At 32.3% G+C, this 20,225-nt stretch overlaps 1 protein-coding gene across 22 annotated transcripts in view; it reads left to right on the top strand.

Annotated features, from left to right (window-relative positions):
• LOC101501783 (uncharacterized) overlaps positions 1-10,054 on the top strand; it is a 15,213-nt gene extending 5,159 nt beyond the window's left edge. For 3 of the 22 annotated variants that reach the window (XM_073366630.1, XM_073366622.1, XM_073366536.1), the window contains 6 exons: positions 6,928-7,065; positions 7,140-7,595; positions 7,857-7,922; positions 8,417-8,606; positions 9,008-9,079; positions 9,160-10,054. In XM_073366630.1, the coding sequence (XP_073222731.1) occupies positions 7,401-7,595; positions 7,857-7,922; positions 8,417-8,606; positions 9,008-9,024 (468 nt within the window). In that variant the 5' untranslated portion in view covers positions 6,928-7,065; positions 7,140-7,400 and the 3' untranslated portion in view covers positions 9,025-9,079; positions 9,160-10,054. Of the gene's footprint in view, positions 1-2,993; positions 3,460-3,600; positions 3,661-6,927; positions 7,066-7,139; positions 8,650-9,007; positions 9,080-9,159 lie in introns of all 22 variants that reach the window. The other 19 variants (XM_073366593.1, XM_073366514.1, XM_073366607.1 and 16 more) reach the window with 17 other exon arrangements.
• The last annotated feature ends 10,171 nt before the right edge of the window (positions 10,055-20,225 follow it).

Below are 20,225 nucleotides of genomic sequence, written 5' to 3'. Positions count from 1 at the left end.
TTACTGTTTGTGGATCCAAAAATTATGTCATCAACATAAATTTAGACAAGCTGAATGTCTTTTCCCTTTTTCTTTATAAAGAGTGTTTTATCAACATTTCCTCTTAAAAATTTTTGCTGTATGAGGAAATTGCTGAGCTTTTCATACCAAGCTCTTGGAGCTTGTTTCAATCCATAGAGAGCTTATGTTAGTTTATAAACATGGTTTGGAAAAGCAGGATCCTCAAATCCTAGAGTTTGACTAACATAAACCTCCTCTTGGATATCTCCATTTAGAAAAGCACTTTTTACATCCATTTGATACAATTTAAAGTCCATGATACAAACATAAGCAAGTAGAATCCTAATTGCTTCTAATCTGGCTACATGAGCATAAGTCCTCATCATAATCAATACCTTCCTCCTGGTTGTAACCTTTAGCAACTAGTCTAGCCTTATTCCTAGTTATTACCCCATTCTCATCCATCTTATTCCTAAACACCCATCTAGTTCCATTGACATGTTTGTCTTCTGGTTTAGGAACTAAGATCCATACTTTGTTTCTCTCAAATTGATTAAGCTCTTCTTGCATGGAAATTATCCAATCATTGTCCAAGAGAGCTTCCTTTATATTCTTAGGTTCTACTTGAGAAACAAAATGTCAGTTGGAGGCACTGTTTCATTTGGTTCTTTTGGATCTGATTCTACACATTCATCAAGAGAATCATTAACTATAAGAGGGGTACTGTTCAAGTTTTTGGTAAACATTTCATCAAATTTTACATGAACAGATTCCTCTATAGTTTTGGTTCTTTTATTGTAGATCCTATAGGCCTTACTAGATTGAGAATATCCCAGAAAAATTCCCTCATCTTCCTTAGAGTCAAATTTCCCTAGATGCTCTTTTCCATTATTCAATACAAAACACTTGCATCCAAAGACTCTAAAATAGGCAATATTTGGTTTTCTACCTTTGTATAGTTCATAGGGTGTTTTTCTAAGGATAGGCCTAATGAGAACTCTATTCATCACATGAGCAACTGTGTTTATTGCATCAGCCCAAAAGTATTTAGGGAGCTTAGAGTCATTTATCATTGTTCTAGCATGTTCTTCTAGAGCTCTATTCTTCCTTTCTACAACTCCATTCTGTTGTGGAGTTCTTGGGGCTGAGTACATGTGGTGAATTCCATTTTGATCACAATAGTTATCAAAAGACTCATTTTGAAATTCTCCACCATGATCACTCTTAATGGAAACTATTTTATGATTCTTCTCATTTTGAACTTGATTTGCAAATTTTTTGAAAATTGAGAAGGCATCACTTTTGTGAGACAGAAAATAAGTCCATGTATATCTAAAGTAATCATCAACTAACACATAATCATACAGATTTCCTCCAAAGCTTTTTACTTGAGATGGACCAAACAGATCCATATGAATTAATTGTAGAACTCTATCAGTTTGTACTAAGTCTATTGAGGGGAAGGAGGACTTAACTAATTTACTTTTCTCACAAGAGTCACATAATTTTTCCTTTGAAAAATTTCTGCTTGGAAGACCTAGCACTAGTTGTTTACTAACAAGTTTGTTAAGATGATTAATATGTATGTGAGCTATTCTCTTATGCCACAACCAATCTTCATCAAACTTAGATAATAAACAGCAGATATCATTTACAGGTAAAGAACCAAAATTAATCATGTATATATTGTTTACTCTTTCACCTACCAATTTCATGCTTTTATCTTCCTTATGCTCAAGTGTACAAGACTGAGATGTAAAATATACCTGGAATCCTTTATCACACAGCTGACTAATAGTAAGCAAGTTGTGTTTCAAACCTTTGACATAGAGAACGTCCTTGATAATTGTTGTTGATTCACTCCCTATGTCTCCAACACCAAGTATTTTACCTTTGTTGTTGTAACCGTATTTTACATATCCACCATTTTTTGAATTGAGAGACAAGAATTTTGATTTGTCTCCTGTCATGTGCTTGGAACATCCACTATCTAGGTACCATGAGTGCGTTTTGGATGTCAAGCACATCTGCAATACAGAATTAAACTTTGGTTTTAGGTACCCAATTTAAATTGGGTCCTTGAGGGTTAGTTTCAATCATAGGTTTCTTTATTTTCCAAATTTGTTTCCATCCCTTATTAGCAAGCTTTTTCAATTTACAATTGTAAGATATATGTCCCTTTTTACAATAGAAATGACATGAAAAAGCAGAGGATGAATTATGAGTTGGTTTAATGAAGATATCATGCATTTGCTTTGATTTAACAAATTTATGGTTCTGTTTAGCATTCCTGTTTTGTCTATAGCCAATTCCAGATTTTTCATTATGATTCCTTTGATTCCCAAGAAGAACATTTAGGTTGTTTTTACTACTAGTAAATTTAGCTAAATCAGATTTTAATGATTCAACCTTTCTTTCAAGTTCAATACAACTAGTGAGTTTATCATGTGATTCTTTTTTCAAATGTTCATTCATATCTTCAAGCACCTTATGATCTTTTTTAATTTCTTCACACATCATGCATTGTTTTTCTATCATTTTCTTAGTGCAAATCAATTGTTTAACTACCTTAACATGTTCAACATGCAATTCATTGAAAGCATCATGCAATTCTTCATAAGATGGATTAGAGGTAGTACTTACTTCACTATCAGAATCTGAATCTGTGTTGGCCATGAGACACAAGTTAGCTTCTTCATCTTCTGAATCTTCAAATGATTCTTCATCATTGTCATTCCAAGTTATGTAGGCTCTCTTTGTTGAAGGTTGTTGATCCTTGCCTTTAGCCTTCACAAGCTTGTTTATGTTTTGCAGTTTAAAGCACTCATATATGATGTGGCCTGATTTACCACATTCATAGCAAGTTATTACTTTGCTATCATTTGTATCACTCTTGCTGAAGCTTTTTGTCTTTGAATTTGGTGGTTTTCTTGATTGGTTTCCTTTCTTTTTCAGAAACTTTTTGAATTTTCTGACCAGTATACCTATTTCAGGTTCTTCATCAGTTTCACTTTCTGAATCATCAGTACATGTTTCTGGTTCGGATTTTACTTTGTGAGTTTGAGCCTTCAGTGACAGTCCTTTTCTTTTCCTATTAGATTGCTCTGACTCATCTAATATGTGCAGTTCCATTTCATGCTCCCTAAGCTTCCCAAATAGTGTGGCAATAGTCATGCTTGCAAGGTCTTTTGATTCAGCAATGGCAGTGATCTTTGGCTGCCATTCTCTTGTCAAGCACCTCATAACTTTTCCTATTTGTTGCTCATTGTCCATAGTTTTTCCTAGAGCATGTAGATTGTTGATGATGTGAGTGAACCTTGTCTGCAAGTCATTGATTGACTCATCCTTCTTCATATTGAAGAGTTCATATTCATGCATTAGAGTATTTGTTCTGGCCCTTTTGACATCTGTTGTGCCTTCATCAGTTGTGCCTTTTGACATCAGTTGTGCCTTCATGATGTGAGTTTTTTGTTATTCAATTTCAACTCTTTCTCTATTTTTTTCTACTACTTTGTTGCTAATTAAATCATTTATTATTTATTGATGAAGTTTTTTTTTTGTTTCGTTTGTTGATATACTGTCTTGACTTCACTGTTGTAGCTAGCAGCAACCTTTGTTATTTGGTTTATCATAGCAGCACTGCACACATACATATTTTAGGTATGTCAGTTGATACTATATAATGTTTGATGCTATAAGTTATATTTTAGGTATGTCAGTTGATACAATTTACCAGTTTAAATACTTATATAGTCTGTAAAAGTTCAAACAGACACAAAGCATAAAATCTAAAGGCAATGCATGACACAAGAAAGATACTTTGCCTATTAAAAAAAAAAAACAGGAAAGGTACTTTCAAAAATCAAGTAACAAGATGAAACATGCATTCAAGCCATACCATGCAAGCCTGAAGTGAGTAGAGTTAAACTAATAAAAATGCCTATACCAACCCATCCCAGGTGATATTCCTTATAAGGAAAACTTGACAACATTACAAGAAAATAGTGGAACTCAGACAATACAACATTTCGACAAGCATTTTATAAACATCGTGTTTACTAAAGGATAATTAATTATATAGTCTAATGAGAAGCGCTTAAGTTTAGCATGATTTGAAGAATACTCCAAGACTACAGTTGAGTTATAAGCATGACTCATATAATTCAAAAAGACAGTCCTAGTCTTTTGGCTATAAGTGTTCTTAATTTAAATATGTTTAGCAACTTAGCATACTACTATACACATATTAAAGTGATCTTCTTATAATCTATTTTACAGTATTAGAACCGTAAAAACTCATATTTTAGAATTGAGTTATAATGCCAAATTAATTTACATCAAAACCCATATATCAGCACTGTGAAAAGAAAGAGTATCTAATCATGCTAGACAAGGTGAGGATTAAATTTGTCCATAATTTCTTAAGACAAAAGCTATGCTCTCACCAGCGCATCAGCTTGCATCCCAGCCACACCAGTAAGGGAACCACACAGCAAACCACCGTCACCTTGTAAGCAACACCAAAATTGGTTTGAAAAATATTGAAGCTAGATAATGTGAAATGTCATTTAGTTTTAACAATTTTGATCGACTTATCATAGTGGTTTTTAATACACATTGTTATCTCATGCCATATTATCTAATTGACCATATTCTGAATTTAATGGCCACTAATATATTTTACCTTACAACCTGTATTGTAGTTGTATGTCTAGTAGTGTGCTTCAAGATTCCATCCCTTAAGATTGTTTGGAACATTTAGCATAGCCATAAAAAAATCAAGGTTTATTTGTCTTGAATTTTTTAGTTTTAGCAGTGGTTTCTCAAAAAATAAGAATAATATTTTAACTGTAAAAAATTGTGATAAAAAGTTCATTGGCTGAATATTAAGCAATTATATCATAAGTACCATTTTCCATACTTTTGCCATACTTGTGCCTCTAGTGTTCTTTATTAAATTTTGTATCTATTTGTACTGCATTTATAATTCTACTGTGTAAAATGTGTTGGTTTTATGGCTTCTATCCTTAGGAAATTTTACACAATATTATCAACAAGATTATCTAATTCTTTCCTAAGTGATGAATTAATATCAAAACCAACTTGTTTAATATTAATTCCTATTTTAACAGCAAAAGATTCAAACAGTTTATTCAAAGCGGAATTTCACAATCACATGCAAGATCAATATAAAAAGTAAAGAGAGAGAGGAAATAGTGCACCAGGAGATTTTTATACTGGTTCGGCTATCACTTTGATAACTTACATCCAGTCCTGAAATCTATAACAGATTTCAGCCTTTCACAAGAATGATTTGAGGAATTTTTTACAAACTTTCCACCGTCACAGCCTATCCATCCAACTCACAACCACTTCTATCACAATACCAACCTATCCCTAAGAGTTACTCGTCAAACTCTAGCGAGATCAAGCTGAGGTTTCTTTTAGATGAACACAAGTATCCTAAAAGATAACCACCAGTGTACACTACTGGATTTCCAAAACTTCAATTACAGAAATTGTTCTTTCACAAAGAATTAAAGAAGACTAAGAAAATTGACTCAATCACAATGTAAGATCTCACACAAAAGTATTTGCTAATGAGTATTTGTGTGTTGTAACAATTTTTCTCTCAAGGTGTTTTTCATTTTTCTGTGTTATAAAAAAATGTTATGATTGTTATGAAAAAATTGTGATTGATTCAATTTATATATTTTCAGAAAAACAACATATAAATCGATTTCGTAATCGATTTTATTAAATTTTGATACCAGCTTAATCAATTACCTAATCGATTATCGCATGTCTTGTTTTTCTTGAATCTTGGAAATATAAGAACTAATCGATTTCCTAATCGATCATTTTAATGCACTTATCAGAAACTGATACTCAGTTTGTATCAGAATCGATTGACTAATCGATTATACTTGTTTTGTTCAAACAACGAGATCAAAACAATCGATTACTCATTCGATTCATTTATTAACATAATCGATTTGGCAATGGGCTAAGTTCTCCCTGTAACTCAGACATTTTGCTTCAATCGATTCGTCAATCGACTTGGCTGGTCACAGTGACTAAGATGTTTTACTCCAATCGATTTGTCAATCGACTTGGCTTGTTACAGTAGCTTAGCTGTTTAGTTAAAATCGATGTGCCAATCGATTATGCAATATGTTTCTGATAAATGATTAACTAGTTCATTCTTTCAATCAATTACCTAATCGATTAATGCAAAGCTTGCAACTCAAGAAACATCTATCAATCGATTATCTAATCGATTAGTGCAAAGCTTGCAACTTAAGAAACTTATTTCAATTGATTGTCCAATCGATTTTGTTGATCACAGAACACATGTCTGATGAAAAAGCATTTTCATAATCGATTTGCCAATCGATTGACTCAATATGAACTTGGTTCTGTGAATCACAAAGTCGATTACTCAATTGATGTGCAAATCAATTGTCCAATTGATTTGTTTAAACACAGAACACAGATTTTGATAAAAAAAACCTTTAAGTAATCGATTTCCCAATCGATTACCTTAGTGAAACCTTTATTCTGTGAGTCAGACAATCGATTGCTCATTTAATGTATCAATTGATTTATTACTTGATTGATTAAAACTTATTTTATGATTTCATTGGCAAATACTATATGAGAACTCATTATGATTAAGTCTACCTAATTGACCCTATTAACACTAGACACTCTTGTACATCAGTCTTCAAGCCTTGTAGGACATCATCCATCTTTGCTTGATTGCTTGAGTTCTAAGTTTTGTCCAAGTGTGTAGTGTTTGTTTATTTGCCTGAAATGTTTCTCAATTCAAATCATTAGATCAATCAAATAATGCATATACATTGTATGTTTGGAAAGTATATCAAAATCATGATCAAGGCGGCATATGTCTTACAAAATGTGTAGATAAATGGATTCTGATGATGATTGCGCTCGTCAAAATGAGGAAAATGTCACTACTCATAGTTATGAAAATGAAGTTAAGTGTGTGGCGGCTATTTGCATAAGATCATCAAAGCAAGAAGTGGTGGAATTAAATTTGAGGTATACTATATTATGTTTATAATTTATTTATTTATCTTTTTCGAAAACATGCACTTACTCTATGAGTTTATTAGGTGAATGGAATCAAAGTGGTCAACCAATTGAGCCCAACAGTTCCATGATGGTAAGTTATATTGGTTCAATTGTTCGATAGAATATCCCAATTACAATTGATGATTGGAGAGATAAAACTTTGAAAGATACTAAAGATATCATGTGGAATGATATACTAGTAACTTTTTTACTCAACTTATTTGTTAGTTAGCATTATTTTCATTGAAATACTTTTACTCAAACTCTTTCTTTATTTGGTTTATAGTCGGGGTTTAACGTATATGATGTCCGAAAAAAATTATGTACTTAGAGTTGCCGGGAAATTGCATAGAAGATTTATATCTTACTTGACAAAGTTCTATTTAAGAGATGTTGATGGGAATTTGAATGTCGAAGCTCTGAAAATATATAAAGACTACATATCACCTAAAGAGTGGGGCGCTTTTGTAGCTAAACGTGCAGACCCCGCTTTTGTGGTAATATTAATTTAATAGCATGTGTGTTTTATTCAAATTCTTAGCATATTTTATTTACACGACCGCTATTTTTTATATAGAGTATAAGTACTGCAAATCGCGATAGAGAATTAAATCCCTTGCATTCATACAAAAAGTCGCGTATGGGATATGCACGTTTAGAGCAAAAAAAATTAAGTAAATATAAATTTATACAACATTGTAGATTATAAACTATAGTTTCTAACTAATATGATTATATGTCATCATATTTTGTGGAAGGAGGCTCGCTTGAATAAGGATGAACTAGTTGATAATGAAAATGTTCAACAAGGGATAGAACAATGTGTAAGTATATTATCATTTTAATTTTTTTTTATTATCATTGTCATTTAAAAATGATAATAAACTTATCTTTTTAATAATACATGTATGTTATGAGAATCTAGAAAAATGTTAATCTCAAGAGGAGATTCAACAACTTAGTTGCAGGGACATACTTGGTAAGGTTTTTAATATTCTTAAGTATTCTGGCCGTGTGAGGGGTAAATGATTTGGCGTAACTCCAAAAAACTATTTTTTACATGATAAGGGCACAAATCCATCTAATGAGCAAGTATTAGATGTGCTGAAAAATCTAACAAAGCATGTTGGTATTTGGTGAAAAAGGATAAGGAAAATCATCTTCCAGAGTGTCAACCTAGTGAAAATGCTAGTTGCAACATTGCTCGTAAAAGTCTTCTACATGTAATTAATTACTTAATGAATTCAGAAATTCATTCAATCTAATTGTTTCACATACTAAGTACATGAATTGATTTATGTATTAACCATTGATTTAGGGTATCTCATTTGGTGTGCTTTATTTATCTTCCCCTACTTACCGTATGGTTGGAAAAGGAACACTGCATAATACTTTGGAAGAAATATTAAACCATAATCTGATCCTTGTCGACTATGTTAAAGTTTCACCTGTGATTGCTTTAGAACCTGACAATGATGGAGATATGAAGTTGTTGGGAGAAGCAATAGGTAGTTAATGACATGACCCAAAAATCTTTCTGGCATATATATGGTATGTTGAAAATATTATTACTACCAATCATATATTTTGTACATATATTTAGTATGGAAACTTAGATAATGATTTTGTAGTTGTTTACTGTTATTTTTTGAATCTCTACTTTATTGAATGTGTTATGAACTTTGATCAGTTTTTGTTATTTCGAATTGTAGTTTGTAGAAAATGGTGATACTAGTTAACTTTTGTCTTGTTATGTATCTAGTAGATTTCCTTTTAACTACAAACAATTTAGAGGAATGTTGGTTTCATTTTCTTCTGAAATTTCATCATGTTGGCATTTATGTTTTCAGTAATAATTTAGAGGATTGCTGATTTTTCTGAAATAATATTTAGTTTCACATTTATTTAGATTCCTACAATTTCTAAAGAGAATGACAAGAAGATTCAGCCTCACAACAAATTATTCACTTCACCAAAAAAGGTTTGATAGATACATCCATTGTATACGAAATGGTTAGTTTACTATAATAACTAAGAAACTGATCAATCTCATTTTTTCAGATACAAGTAAAAGCTACAGAAAAAGGTTAAGAATGTTGAGTCAAAAAAATAAATCCATCGCACCGCAATTGCAGGTTCGTGATACAATATTTAATCAATCACTAATTTATTTAGATTCACATGTTTTAGATTACTAAAAATTCTAACAAATTGAACTACATTTTTTTTATATTCAAGCAAAAGTTGTGGGATAAGTTAAGAAAGTTAAGCCTAAAAATAAATCTACCCTACAAAAACTGGTCCATGGAAAATCAGATGCTTCTCCTAAAATTAGTCATCCGAACCTTTCTCGATTTGGTATGTGTCTTGACGTAACAGAAAAACGTATATGGAAAGCAGAGATACACGTATCATAAAAATGGAGAAAGGTATTTTCGGATTTTATTATGAAGAATTACTTAATAAAGAGCACATATATGAACATTTGAATCATGATGAGTTGGGTGCTACTGTCATCAACATATACATTAGGTAATGTAAAATAATTTATTAATTTGAGATAAAAATTTATTTTACTTGCATCACTGCCACATTTATTAGTAATTAATATATTTTATATTTTCATTGAAGGTATTTGTATTTAAAGTTGGTGTGGTTGCGCCAATTGACAAATAAATTTTCGTTCTTATCTCCCCATAAGCTATCCATGTTTCAACTTGATCTAATTACAGTAAAAATATATGTTGTTGATCTACTTGTGGAAAATAAAGAAAAGGATAAGTTGTTTCATGTGTCATATAATTCAGGGTAATTAGATATTCATTATCTATATCTTGTTTAATTTATGATACTTTATCAATTGTATACAAATTTGCCAACTAAATTTTTGTTGTTGTAGGCGACATTGGATGTTGTTTGTCATCAATGTCACCTAATAAATTATATATTATCTGGATCCACTGCACAATCATTATAACAATCACTCAAAAATAAAGAATATCTTAGATACGTAAGTAATATTCATTTATTTCTAATATATATAAATAATGTGTTTGGTCATTGCAAAATAATCATATTTATTTGATACTGCTTTACAAGTTTTATGTGCTCAATGGGGTGCTACAATGTCGAAGCATAAGTCAAGAAAGATCACATGGGTTCCAGTAAAGGTTTGAAATAATAAATATGTTTTACTTATATACTTTTTAAATTTTTGTTATAGAACTTAATAATATGTCTTTAAAATTTCGTTTACAATCAATGCATAACTATATATTGGCGTACATGTTTTGTATTATAGTGCTCTCACCAAGGTAACAACATAGACTGTGAGTACTATATTTTGCGATTCATGAAAGAGATTATTGTTATGAATCAAAATATAATTCTAGAAATGGTACGTTTATTTTTATTAGATTTTGATTTTCATATATAAACTAACTATATATTTTATTCTAACTTATTTATGTTCAAATATTATATCGTACATAGTACATTGATAACTCCAAGTCAACTTACTCTGGAAGTGATCTAACTGAAATCAAGGAAGACTAGTGTCAGTATGTGCTCGAACTGAGAGTTGTATAATTTGTTATTAGGTGAGTTTCACATTGTAAACTATTATTTGTATATTTGTATGTGACCTGATAATTATTCTAATTTATTTATTTTATTTTTTGTTACAATAGGATTAAAGTAAGAAATTGATATTGTGATGATGATCTTGGAAAATTGATGTTTCTAGAAATTGTTGTTGCTGGAAATTGCTAGTGTCCATGTGTGTTTAATGTTGATTATATTGGATAAACTACGACAACGCTTTTTTTTAAAAAAAAAAAACACTATAAAAGCTCTACCTACAACAGTGCTTTCCACAACAAGCGCTCTTAAATATATCCTACAACAGCGCTTTTTAGAAAAGCGCTGCAAAACAAGACACCTACGACAACGCTTTTGATGTTGATGATTTTAAAAAAACTAAATGTATAATAGAATATAGAGTTTGAATTAAAAAAAAAATGATTTTTTGTATATATGTGCATGATGTAGATGATTTTGGAAAAAATAAATATATAGTAGATATAGAGTTTGAATGAAAATAATAGGGAGTTTGATCGTAAATGTATACCTTATGTATAATTGAATATTGTTATTGCGTGGCAGAAAAATGGCATCGCTTTTATATTTAATTTAATAACACCTACGATAGCGCTTTTCTAAGAAAATCGCTATTAAATCTCTACTACAGCGCTTTAAAAACCTATGACAACGCATTTTAGAAGAAAAAAAGTGCTTTAAGATACCACCTACGACAACGCTTTTTAGAAAAGCGCTGTAAAGTGAGATATCTACAACAACATTTTTTTTTAAAAAAAACACTATAAAAGCTCTACCTACAACAGCGCTTTCCACAACAAGCGCTCTTACTGTACCCTACAACAGCGCTTTTTAGAAAAGCGCTGCAAAACAAGACACCTACGACAACGCTTTTTTTTTCTTCATAAAACACTATTAAAGCGCTATATATTTCTACCTACGACAGCGCTTATTAAAAAAGCGTTGTTAAATATCACCCATGACAACGCTTTTTTATTTTAAAAAATGTTGTTGTATCTTTTAACAACACTACATACTATAGCGCTTAAAAATGTTGTTAAATGCATAAAAAAAAGCGTTTTAAAGCCTATTTTTGGCGTAGTGATCTCATTATAACATCAAATCATCGAAGAGAATTTGTTATCATATTAGATACACATTGACCACAACAAAACAATCATAAGATGGTGCAAAATTATGCATGCTCATGATAACTATAAGATTTGGATATAATAACTGCCACAAAGACAAATTCCACACAGAAAAATCACTCACACCAAATTGGAAAATAAACCTGCCACGAAGACAACTTCCACGAATATGCATATGCCATGACATGATGATGTATTATCAAAATCAAACATTCTCACAAAACCCATTATGATTAGGTCAAATGATCCAAAAATAACGTATACAAAATTATCACCCTATTCAAATATCCCTAAGATCATACATCATAGGTTTTTATCATGAAAATCAAAAATATTCATAAACAACCATCATAAAAACCAAAGCTTTGACCAGTGAAGATCAAATATTCATAAGCAACTATCATAAATATCAAAGATTTCACTACACATATCATAAAATCACATATTCATAAAAGTATCATAAAAATAAAAACTTTAATATGATATATCTTAAAAATTTAAACTTTCATCACATACATATAGAAATTAAAATCCTCATCATATGCCACACACTAATTCAAATTTTATCACCTATATCATAAATAAGACTTTCAATACATTAAAATAAAAACTTAAACTTTCTTCACATATATCAACCAGTTGTAGAATTTAAATTAGACAACACCTTATAAAAGTTTCAAATCAATATTTTAATCCTACAAACCCTAATTAGCTATATTAATTCAATTATTACTAAATAGGGCTACCGCAATGCGTAGCGAACCTCAAATGAATTTTTGAGAAAAACGATTTTCTCGTTCATCTCACATTATAATATACTCATGAAATCAAACGTCATCACACCCCTTACCTTATTTCGACACTTTCACACGTGAATATCAGTTCGCAAAAAACAATGTTTTTTTTCTTTGACTCATTATCCTTCAATCGATCTAACTCGATAGTTTATGGATAAACATAAAAACTAAATTATGAAAATACACTTTAAAAATGTTAATTTAAAAATTGAATCAATTAAACTTACTCTAAATCATAAAATGATTAGAGGATAATATAGCCATCGTTCACACGGTCGTATCAATGTTTGTTTCACTCAAATCAAACTTACGGTGTAAAAGAACGGTGCAAAGTAACGAACTCCATAAACGATGAAGTCGGGAATTTTAGAGAGAAATTGGGATGATTAAAAGTATGAGAAAATATGTTTAATTGACTAGCTAAATGAATGAAACAACATACTAAAATTTAGACAAAACGGAGAAAGTTTTCTAGACATTGATCGATGACCGGTATCGTTTTTCTTCCCTTTTTCTCTTAATAGGCTCTTGAAACTCTCGATGACATACTTTTTTATTGTACACTTTTTTTAAGTCTTTTTTGATATAGCTGACCATGGTACAAAGCTGTCATTATTTTTTCTTCTATGAGATTCAATTGGTCAAATCGTGACTGAACCCATTCTTCCTCTTCTAGTTTTGCTTCTCGTCACATTGGTATAAGAAGCAACTTCAACCTATTTTATGAAATAACCGATAGCTACAAGGATAAATCGGTGCCTATTTGAAGCCTTAGGCTCGATGAGTCCAATAACATCCATTCCCCACATTGAGAATGACCATGGTGATGTTAAGACATTCAAAGAGGTTGGCGGTTCATGCACTTCATTGACAACCTCCTCAAAACCCTTTTATCGTTCTCCGAAACACCCAATGGATATTCCTTAGTCTTAACATATGATTTGATATCATAAAATCATGGCTTTCTGTCAGACTCTTCTTCTATTGATAAGCAATATATTAGCCTATCCTTTTGTTGAATTTTTATGACCGGCACATCTTGATCGATGCTTATTTTTAACATTGATGACAATGTGGTCAGGGCGTCGGCCAATTGGTTTCCTTCTTGAGGAATATGATGAAAAGTGATATGCTTGAAGTGCTCTACCAATTCTTTGATATGCGTATGATACATAATTAATTTGGAATCTCGAGTTTCCCACTCTCCTTTTGTCTGATGGATGACCAAATACGAGTTTCCATATACCTCAAAAACTTTTACCTTTGATTCAATGGCTGCTTTAATGCCCATGACACATGCCTCATATTTTGCAATATTGTTTTTGCAATCAAATCACAATCTAGGCGTAAATGGAGTGTATCGGTTCTTTAGGGAAATCAAAATGGCTCCAATTCCATGCCTTAATGCATTAGAAGCACCATCAAACACCAAAGTTCATTTTTCTTTATCAGATGATTCAGTCTCTTCAAATAAAGTCATTATGCCTTCATCAGGGAATTCACATTGCATTGAATGATAATCTTTTCTACAAGTTGTTGGACAAAATACTCTACTAGTGCACTTCCTTTGATAGCCTTCTATGTAACATACACCAACTCGTATTCTGATAACAACATCTGCCAATGGGCAACCCTTCAAGTAAGAACAAGTTTCCCAAATATATATTTAATTGGGTTCATTTTAGACACCAACCAAGTTGTATGACATAACACATATTGCCTCAACTGACGAGCAACCCATGTTAATGTGCAACATGTACGTTTAAGCAATGAATACCTTGTTTCAAAGCTGGTGAATTTTCTGCTCAAATAATAAATAACATGTTCATTCTTACCAGATTCATCATGTTGCCCCAGTACATGACCCATTGATCCGTCAAGTACTGTTAAGTACATAATAAGCGGTTTCCCACGAATCGGAGGCACCATGATTGAAGGTTTTGACAAGTACTGCATAATCTTCTCAAAAGTTTTTTTGATAATTGTCATTCCATTCAACCTTTTGTTCTTTGCGGAACAACTTGAAAATTGGCCCACATGTTGAGGTGAGATGTGACATGAACCTGGAAATGTAGTTCAACCTACCCAAAAAGCTACGAACTTCTATTTCTGTGTGGGGAGCCGTATTCTTGTATTGCTCTTACCTTATTTGAGTCCATTTCTATCCTTTTTGACTAACGATAAACCCATGTAACTTGCCAGATCTCACACCAAAAGTGCATTTAGTAGGATTTAAACAAAGTTTGAACTTCCTTAGTCGCAGAAACAACTTTTGAAGGTTATCAACATGGTCTCCTTCAGTCTGAGACTTTGGAATCATATCGTCCACATAAACCTCTATCTCCTTATGCATCATGTCGTCCACATGCTCTTTAATAGGTTGCCCCAACATTCTTCAATCCAAATGGAATCACTTTATAACATAATGTTCCCCATTGTGTGATGAACGTAGTTTTCTCGATATCCTCGGGAGCCATCTTGATTTGATTGTACCCAGAGAAACCATCCATGAAGGAGAAAAGGGAATACTAAGCAGTATTGTCTACTAGGACGTCAATATGAGGCAAATTGAAATCATCTTTAGGACTTGCATTATTTAAATCCCGATAATCAACGCATATTCGAACTTTTCCATTCTTTTTTGGAATTGGGACAATATAAGCAACCCATTGAGGATATTTTTCCACTGCTAAGAAACCAACATCAAAATTTTTCTTGACCTCTTCTCTAATTTTAAGTGACATATTATGCCTCATCCTCCTAAGTTTTTGTTTAATTGGAGCACATTCAAGCTTTAGTGTAGCATTTGTTCAACTATGTTAGTATCTAGCCCAGACATATCCTAACATGACCATGCAAAGACGTCCATATAGTCAAATAAAAGTTTAATCAACTTTTCATGTTCACTTTCTTTCATAGACATACCAATTTTAAATTTTTTTTTTATCATATTCAGTCCCCAAATTGATCACCTCAATAGATTCTTGATAGAGCTGGATTATCTTAGGTTCCGATTCCATTAGCCTTTCTAGTTCTGGGCGAGACTCACAATCATCTTCAAAATTCACATCAGCGTAATTAATTGGGCATTCAAAATTATAAGAAGGGGTTCTAGCGCTGCTATTTTCAACATGTTCATTTTCGACTCAACATTATTTAAATTAAGAATAAAAAGGAAAAAAAATATGAATAAAGATTGTCATTTCAGAAAGGGATGAAAAAAAATAGTTGGAGAATTCTAAAATACATTTATTGATAATGAGTACGAAATTGAAATATATGTGCCATAATTAGTCATCCTTATAGCCTTGAGCATAGCAAAAAAAGTCGAAATACATAATTACTTTGAACATGAATCAATAAACACGAGAAACTCGATGATCTTCCAATTATTGAGACTGTTGTTTGGAGGACAAAGGTACACCAATTTGAGGATAACATAATCAACATGATTCTCTTCTGCAACAGCCACCTGGTCAGCATATATTATTTCGGCGCTTTGAAAGGTTTGACGAATGTCGCAAATAGGAATTTCTTGTGAATTTGATACCCGGTTTTCAAAACGAGCCATCATGCTTTCTCTTTTTTCTTGCACAACCTTTTCTTTATCAGCTTTGGTAGGTACATATCACAACCCATACCTATCGTTCTTTTATGGCATTTCTATCAATTTCCCCATTTTAACAAGAACTCCTCCTTCCAACATGGATTTGGTAGACTTCAATGATGTGGTAGATATTTTTGGTTCCTTTAAGCGAGATCCTTCACCCGTGAAGATACCATTAGCGATTTCTAATGCTTGGAAGGAAGTCTCTATGGCTTCCTTCGTGTCTTCGATATAGCCCATGGAAGATAGATGACTCACTATCATATCTTCTTCCCCATATATTATTACCAACTTATCGTTCACCCTAAACTTTAACATTTGATGGAGAGTGGATGTCACTGCTCCAATAACATGAATCCACAGTATCCCTAAAAGGCAATTGTACGCCGGTTTAATATCCATCATTTGGAAGGTTATTCCAAAGTTATGGGGTTCGATTTAAATTGGCAGGTCAATTTCACCAAAGACTTGTCTCCTGGATCCATCAAATGCTTTCGCCACTATAACACTAGGCTTCATATAGGCTCCACCAACAAATAGTTTTGAGAGTGTTGATTTCGGCATGACATTCAATGACGAACCATTATCAACTAGCACTCGTGCAAGAATATGATCATGACACTTCACAAAGATGTGTAGTGCTTTATTATGCTCTATTCCCTCAACTGGTTATTCACCATTGCTAAAACTCAAGAAGCTACTAGCGGTGATGTTACCGATACCTCCATCAAACTGGTCTACAGTGATATAATGAGTAATATGGGCCTCGTTTAAAACTTTCATCAGTGCTCTTCTTTGCGCCTCAGAGTTTAATAAAAAAGAAAGAATAGATATCTTGGAAGGGGTTTTATTTAGTTGATCTACCACCTTATACTCATTTTACTTGATAAACTTCAAAAATTTGTTAGTTTCTTCTTCAAGAACCGTCGTTTTGCATGTGTCTTGTCCTTTTATAACATGATCCATAACTTCTTTCCCTTTTACTCCATGACCCGCCTTTTTCTTAGGTTGTTCAGGAGCATATACTCGACCACTCTGAGTCTTCTCACCAATCCTTGAAATATTGGTGACATCAATTCCTTTAGATCCAAAGCTATCACTTGATTGATGATTGACCAAATGGGACGTGATTTCATAATTCTATGGTACTACTTTGGTATTTCCATAAGGAAAAGGGGTTAGTGTTTGGACAATTATTGGATTTGGCCTATTTGGAGTTGGCGTAAAATTCTCTTTTCTATAAAGGATCTCTAATGGTTTTGGGGAAAATATATTATATTCCACGCACAACTCTATGGTCAACAAATGATCATCTTTTGCACATTGGTCTATCTCATCTTCAATGACATTTATAGAGATATCCCTGTGGCCCGGCAAGGGAATACTCATTATGTTGGGACCGTCTTCCTTGAAGGTAAGCCATTTTTCATTAATCAGTTCTTGTACTTTAGATTTTAGGGTTTGACAATCTTCGACTAAATTCCCTACGACTCCTGCATGGTATTCACATTTGGCGTTTTGGTTGTACCATTTTGGGAATGGTGGTTCTAGAGGTTTCATTGGTCTTATGACTACCAATTTTGATCCTTTACAAGATTCGTTTTGGAAAGCTTGTATGGAAATATCTAAAGGTACTGAAAAACACAAGAAAAAGGGTTGAATTATGTTTACCGTTTTCAATCATATTTTGCTTTTGTTACAAAATTCGTTCTTTATCAAAACATTCAACTTACTATTGAAAGAGGTTTAGAGATAGTAAGGTTGAATCATAAAGAACTAAAAGGTGATAATTGAAAGAGATTAAAAGGTTGTTACCTCTAAAAGGTTGAATCATAAAGAACTAAAAGGTTGCTACCTCTAGTCATCCCCTTAAAGAAAGATCTTGCCTCAGTATAGTCGATGGCTTAATCAACTATTTCCATAAATAGTTGTACAAGTATCCTTTACTCTGCCTCTTCAGGCTTTAAGTATTTTTCAATGGTCTCTCCTAGTTGTGGTTCCTAAAACCATTCTTCAACATTCTAGCATCCTATCGTTAAGGTTCATGAGGGTCGTTGTACCTTTTCAGGTACCTCTTTGAGGGTGAGAGGGTTGTGCCACTATTGGGTTGGTTTACGTCAATTCTAGTTTGTGTCTATTTTGACATAAAATATGTTTCTAAAATTCTAACTCTTATAGAGAAGATGTTATATTTCCAATCCTATATTAGTTTAAGTGTATGAAAACACTTTTACTAATATACACCAATTCTAATAACTCTCAACGAAGAGGGTTTTCCATTCATGCTTTTGACGTGTTCTTGGCTTATTCAAAATTACATTTTTTTCCTTTATATGTATTTTTCCTCTTTCATTTGTAGAAAGTGCAACTTGTATCTTCATAGATTTCAACAATTGAATCATTGAAGATAAATCTATCCGTTGAGATCAGAACTGACTCCCATAAACCGCTCCTTACAATATGTATGATAATTAGAGGAAACAGAGGGTACGAGATCAGTGGATAGAATAGTCAGAGACAATATGTATGATCAAATGATGTCTTGCAGATCGTTAGATCATTAACTTTTGTCAGAGTGTTAACTTTTCTAGAGGCATTGACTTTGTCAGATAATTGACTTTACCAAAGGCATTGACTTTGTTAGAGGATCCATAAAAGTTCAAAATCAGATGATCAATCGCTTAATGAGATTACTATAGGCAAAGGCATTCAATTGCTTATCACACTTGTCAGAGGTAGAAGCAGTAAAACTCTTGTAAGGTTTGTTAGAGCCCGAGGAAGAAGAATGATTGTAACACTTTGTCAAGGCCAGAGGAACATAATCCATGTTGGGATTACCAAAGGCAACCTAGACACTACGTTCCTTGTATCCCATAGTCAACTAAAGCTCACGACAATAAGGGTGCATGTCACTAGACTTTATGCTATCAAGTTGAAGTGAAGTCTTGGTTTCTTTTTCTTTTGTCTTGTCGTTAGAGGATAGAACTTATATAGAGACGCCTGCTTTGTTGTGCTTGTTTTCGTAGTAATTCTTTTACTTTTTCTTTGATAGAATATCTTTAAAAGTACTTGTAATGTAGGCTACTTTGAATAGGGATTCACATAAGTTTTATCTTTAATCTACACATTTAGCATATATAGTTAGGAGATAATTGTTCTTTATTTATATGTATTTGTTATCATCAAAACATTAATTAGAGAATTGTATTTAAAAATACTTTTGCACTAACAAAATCAAATCTCAAAAGATATGATATGAAACTTCATGAATTTTGTTGATTTCTTGCAATCCAGACAACAATTAGAAACCCTAATCGATTGGTATAAATGGACGTGGATTCCTCAAAGGAAAAACAAAAAATGCACAAGCTATAAGTACATGTTTGCTATTGCTAATAATCATTCTTTTTCACTTTAGTGCCGAGAAAAAGTTTCTAAAGGAACAAATTTGTAAACACTCTATGCAAGAACTATTTCAAAAAAATCAAAACCTTTTGTTTTGTAACCTAACAACCCAGTAGTGGTTGCTTTCCTCAACAACTTGACTGTATAAGCTAGAAAGTTGAGAAGATTGAACACAATCAGTGTGACTAGTAGATGTTCAAGTGTAAGTTTGATTCTATAGTGAATTAGTGGATTAAATTCATTAGGTTAAACAGATTGGATGTAGCTACTGTGTTGGTGGTGAACCAGGATAAATTAATTGTGTCTTTCTGCTCTATTTTTATATTACCTGCTCTGCTTTCTTTACTTTAGTTTAGCCACACAAAAAAGATTTTAAACAGGAAACACAATTTAAACCCCAATTTCTTGTGTTTCACGTTTTACAATTTGTATTTGAGTTTGGTCTCAAAGCTAAACACTTAACCATATTTGAGTAGAGATGAAAAAGGGATTAATTAGCGAGAAGAGAAGGGAAAAGATGACAGAGGGGGAATAATTTGGTGTGAATGATGTATGTTATTATCATGCACT

Source organism: Cicer arietinum, chromosome 1, assembly GCF_000331145.2.
Source record: "Cicer arietinum cultivar CDC Frontier isolate Library 1 chromosome 1, Cicar.CDCFrontier_v2.0, whole genome shotgun sequence".
Classification (NCBI taxonomy): Eukaryota; Viridiplantae; Streptophyta; class Magnoliopsida; order Fabales; family Fabaceae; genus Cicer; species Cicer arietinum.
This window is presented reverse-complemented; position numbering and strand designations above follow the sequence as displayed.